The 2440-nt window shown below is 44.8% G+C and overlaps 1 protein-coding gene across 1 annotated transcript in view; it reads right to left on the bottom strand.

Annotated features, from left to right (window-relative positions):
- The window catches only part of LOC143299512 (cyclin-dependent kinase 17-like), a 23583-nt gene extending 21482 nt beyond the window's left edge, over window positions 1-2101 (bottom strand). The window contains exon 1 of the mRNA XM_076612774.1: window positions 1846-2101. Coding sequence (XP_076468889.1) covers window positions 1846-2101 — 256 coding nt within the window. The remainder of the gene's footprint in view (window positions 1-1845) is intronic.
- Between the last annotated feature and the right edge of the window lie 339 nt (window positions 2102-2440).

The following is a 2440-nucleotide window of genomic DNA, read 5'->3' as shown; positions in this document are numbered from 1 at the left end:
ACACACACACACACACACATAAAGAAAACTGTCACATGCATACATTATATTCCTTTGAAAGACTGGTAAGTCCTTACATAATGTCTCTTCTCTCCTGGAACAGCAATGGTCTGAGAAGAACTGCCACTTCTGTTGACATTTTAACCCCTCACTGCTGCTAACCAGCATGCAGTGTGGGTGGATGGTTCTTGCCCAACTGAGATAACACAGAGCTCATACACAGGTCAGGATGTTGGGTCATCATTGTTTACATGGACTTCTTCCTCTTCATAAGGAGGTACTTGGCAGGGTCAGTTAAGTATATATATATATATATATATATATAACTTCTGATCCAGTGTTCACCAGTGATCAGGATTCGAAGCCCCACTTCAGTATGGTGTTTTGTCCTAATGAGAGGCACTTTATTCGGATTTTCCTCACTCCACCAACGTGGTCGGGGAAGGCTGAGACGTTGGAAGGAGAGAAACTGACCCAACTGTACCTTTAACATTTCTTTTTCTTTCTTTTTAAGTTATATTTAAAAAATAAAAAAAATCAAATACACAACTTAAAAGAATACAAAAAGGAGTAACTGCCCTTCATTATCATGCTACACTGATCTCATTTCACCAACCAAGGGTTCAGCAGTCAAGGCACTGAGTAAATCAGTGGACATCAATAACATGAAGTTACACTATTTTTGTTCAGAATGCTTTTTTCTTTTCTTTTTTCTTTTTTATTTGTTTGCTGTTTTGTTTCATTCCTTTTTTATGATCTTTTTTTTTCTCCCATTCACCATCATCAAAGCTCAAAGGTGAATGCCAATACAGGATGTCTGGCAGCCAGATGTAGCTGATTTTTTTCTCTCTCAAAATAACTTGTTTGATACTAATCATTAGTTTTTCATGCAGAAAACATTTTAGTTTCAAAAATACAAAAAGTAAGAAGTTCCTTACTCTCCTTTCTTTTCTTTGTCACAAGCAGAGAAAATAATTCCTGACACTGAAGTAGAGTCTGACACTGAACTTAAAATCATTTTACCAGCTATCAACTCTGATTGAGAATCTCACTCTCAGTCTTAGACTGTGTGTGTGTGTGTGTGTGTGTGTGTGTGTGTGTGTGTGTGTGTGTGTGTGTGTATGGGCGCGCACATGCGCATACATGTGTGCTGTTCTGTGTGTGCATGCATGTTTGCCAACATGTGTTCTGGTCAGGGCCTGATGAAAATAACTCTTGCTTGTGTCTAAACATAGCATAACTGTGTATGGATGTCTTTTGTAACTCGGCTAAGACAAAGAATACAGCATTTCCGATGACAAAATCTTCAGGCTGGGCCATTCAGACACCCACTGGACATCAGATGGGGCCTCTGTAGGGGAGGAGAAAGCAAGAAGACTTCCCATCCCAAGTGAGTTAAGACTTCCAGCTTCACACCTCCAAGCACTGACTAACTACAAAATGTGCCGTGTCACTTTGTGACAAACCATTCATCATCTGTCATACCGTCTGCTTATCTTTTGCATCATTCAACCTATATACCAACATCATTTGACAGATCCTACATTACATGTTTATAAATAACGGGCCAAGCTGACAGTCTGATTGACTGGCAAGCACACAGGCAGACAGATAGGCACACACAGACAGACAGATACGCACTGACACGTTGGACAGAAAGAAAAATGCAGGTCACTGGTCAGGTTACCTGCTACACAAGTACAGAAATACACCAACACTTTTTTTTTTACAGAATGCTTAAAGGCTTTCGAGGCTTGTGAAAAATTAACCATTTTCTTAGTAGGCTGTGATAAACCTCCTCTGTCTGTATCTTTTAAAAATCACACCACTAATTTGCTCACTCACCGTTGTGCAGAAGAGGCGCTGACATGGGGCGCGTGGAGAATGGAGGCAGCTCCAGACTACCACCACCACCAACTTTGGCAATGCCACCACCACCATGACTGTCAGCACCTCTGCCATGCCCCCCTCCTCCTCCTCCTCCCCCCGCGTGAGGGCCATCCTCCATGGACAGATGCTCAGCCAGCTCTGAGAGGCTCTCGTCCAGTGGCTGGTGGCTGCCCTTGAACGTCCAAGACAGGCGCCGCTTCAGCTTCTTCATCATGTCCCCCATCCCAAGACCGCCTCCTCCTCTCCCACCACCCCCACCACCACTGCCTACAACGCTGCCGCCACCGCCACCACCACCGCCGCCGCCGCCCCCACCACCACCGTTCTCCCTCTGGCTGGGCTGTGGTTCCAACATCAGCAGCAGGTGTTTGTCCCCCTCCTCTTCCTCCCCCTCCTCCTTACCCTCCTCCACACTGAGGCTGCCAGCAGTTTGGGATGGGGGGTGGGGGTAGAGAGAGAGAGAGTGCACAACACCTCTGCTTTTTTTTCTTTTTTTTTTTCTTTTTAAGTTTCCAGTGGTTTGCTTTCCACCTGGCACCACCACCACAGC

The sequence above is a fragment of the Babylonia areolata genome, chromosome 25 (genome assembly GCF_041734735.1).
Source record: "Babylonia areolata isolate BAREFJ2019XMU chromosome 25, ASM4173473v1, whole genome shotgun sequence".
Taxonomy (NCBI): domain Eukaryota; kingdom Metazoa; phylum Mollusca; class Gastropoda; order Neogastropoda; family Buccinidae; genus Babylonia; species Babylonia areolata.
The sequence above is the reverse complement of the archived record's forward strand: the minus strand, read 5'-3'. Positions and strand labels throughout refer to the sequence as shown.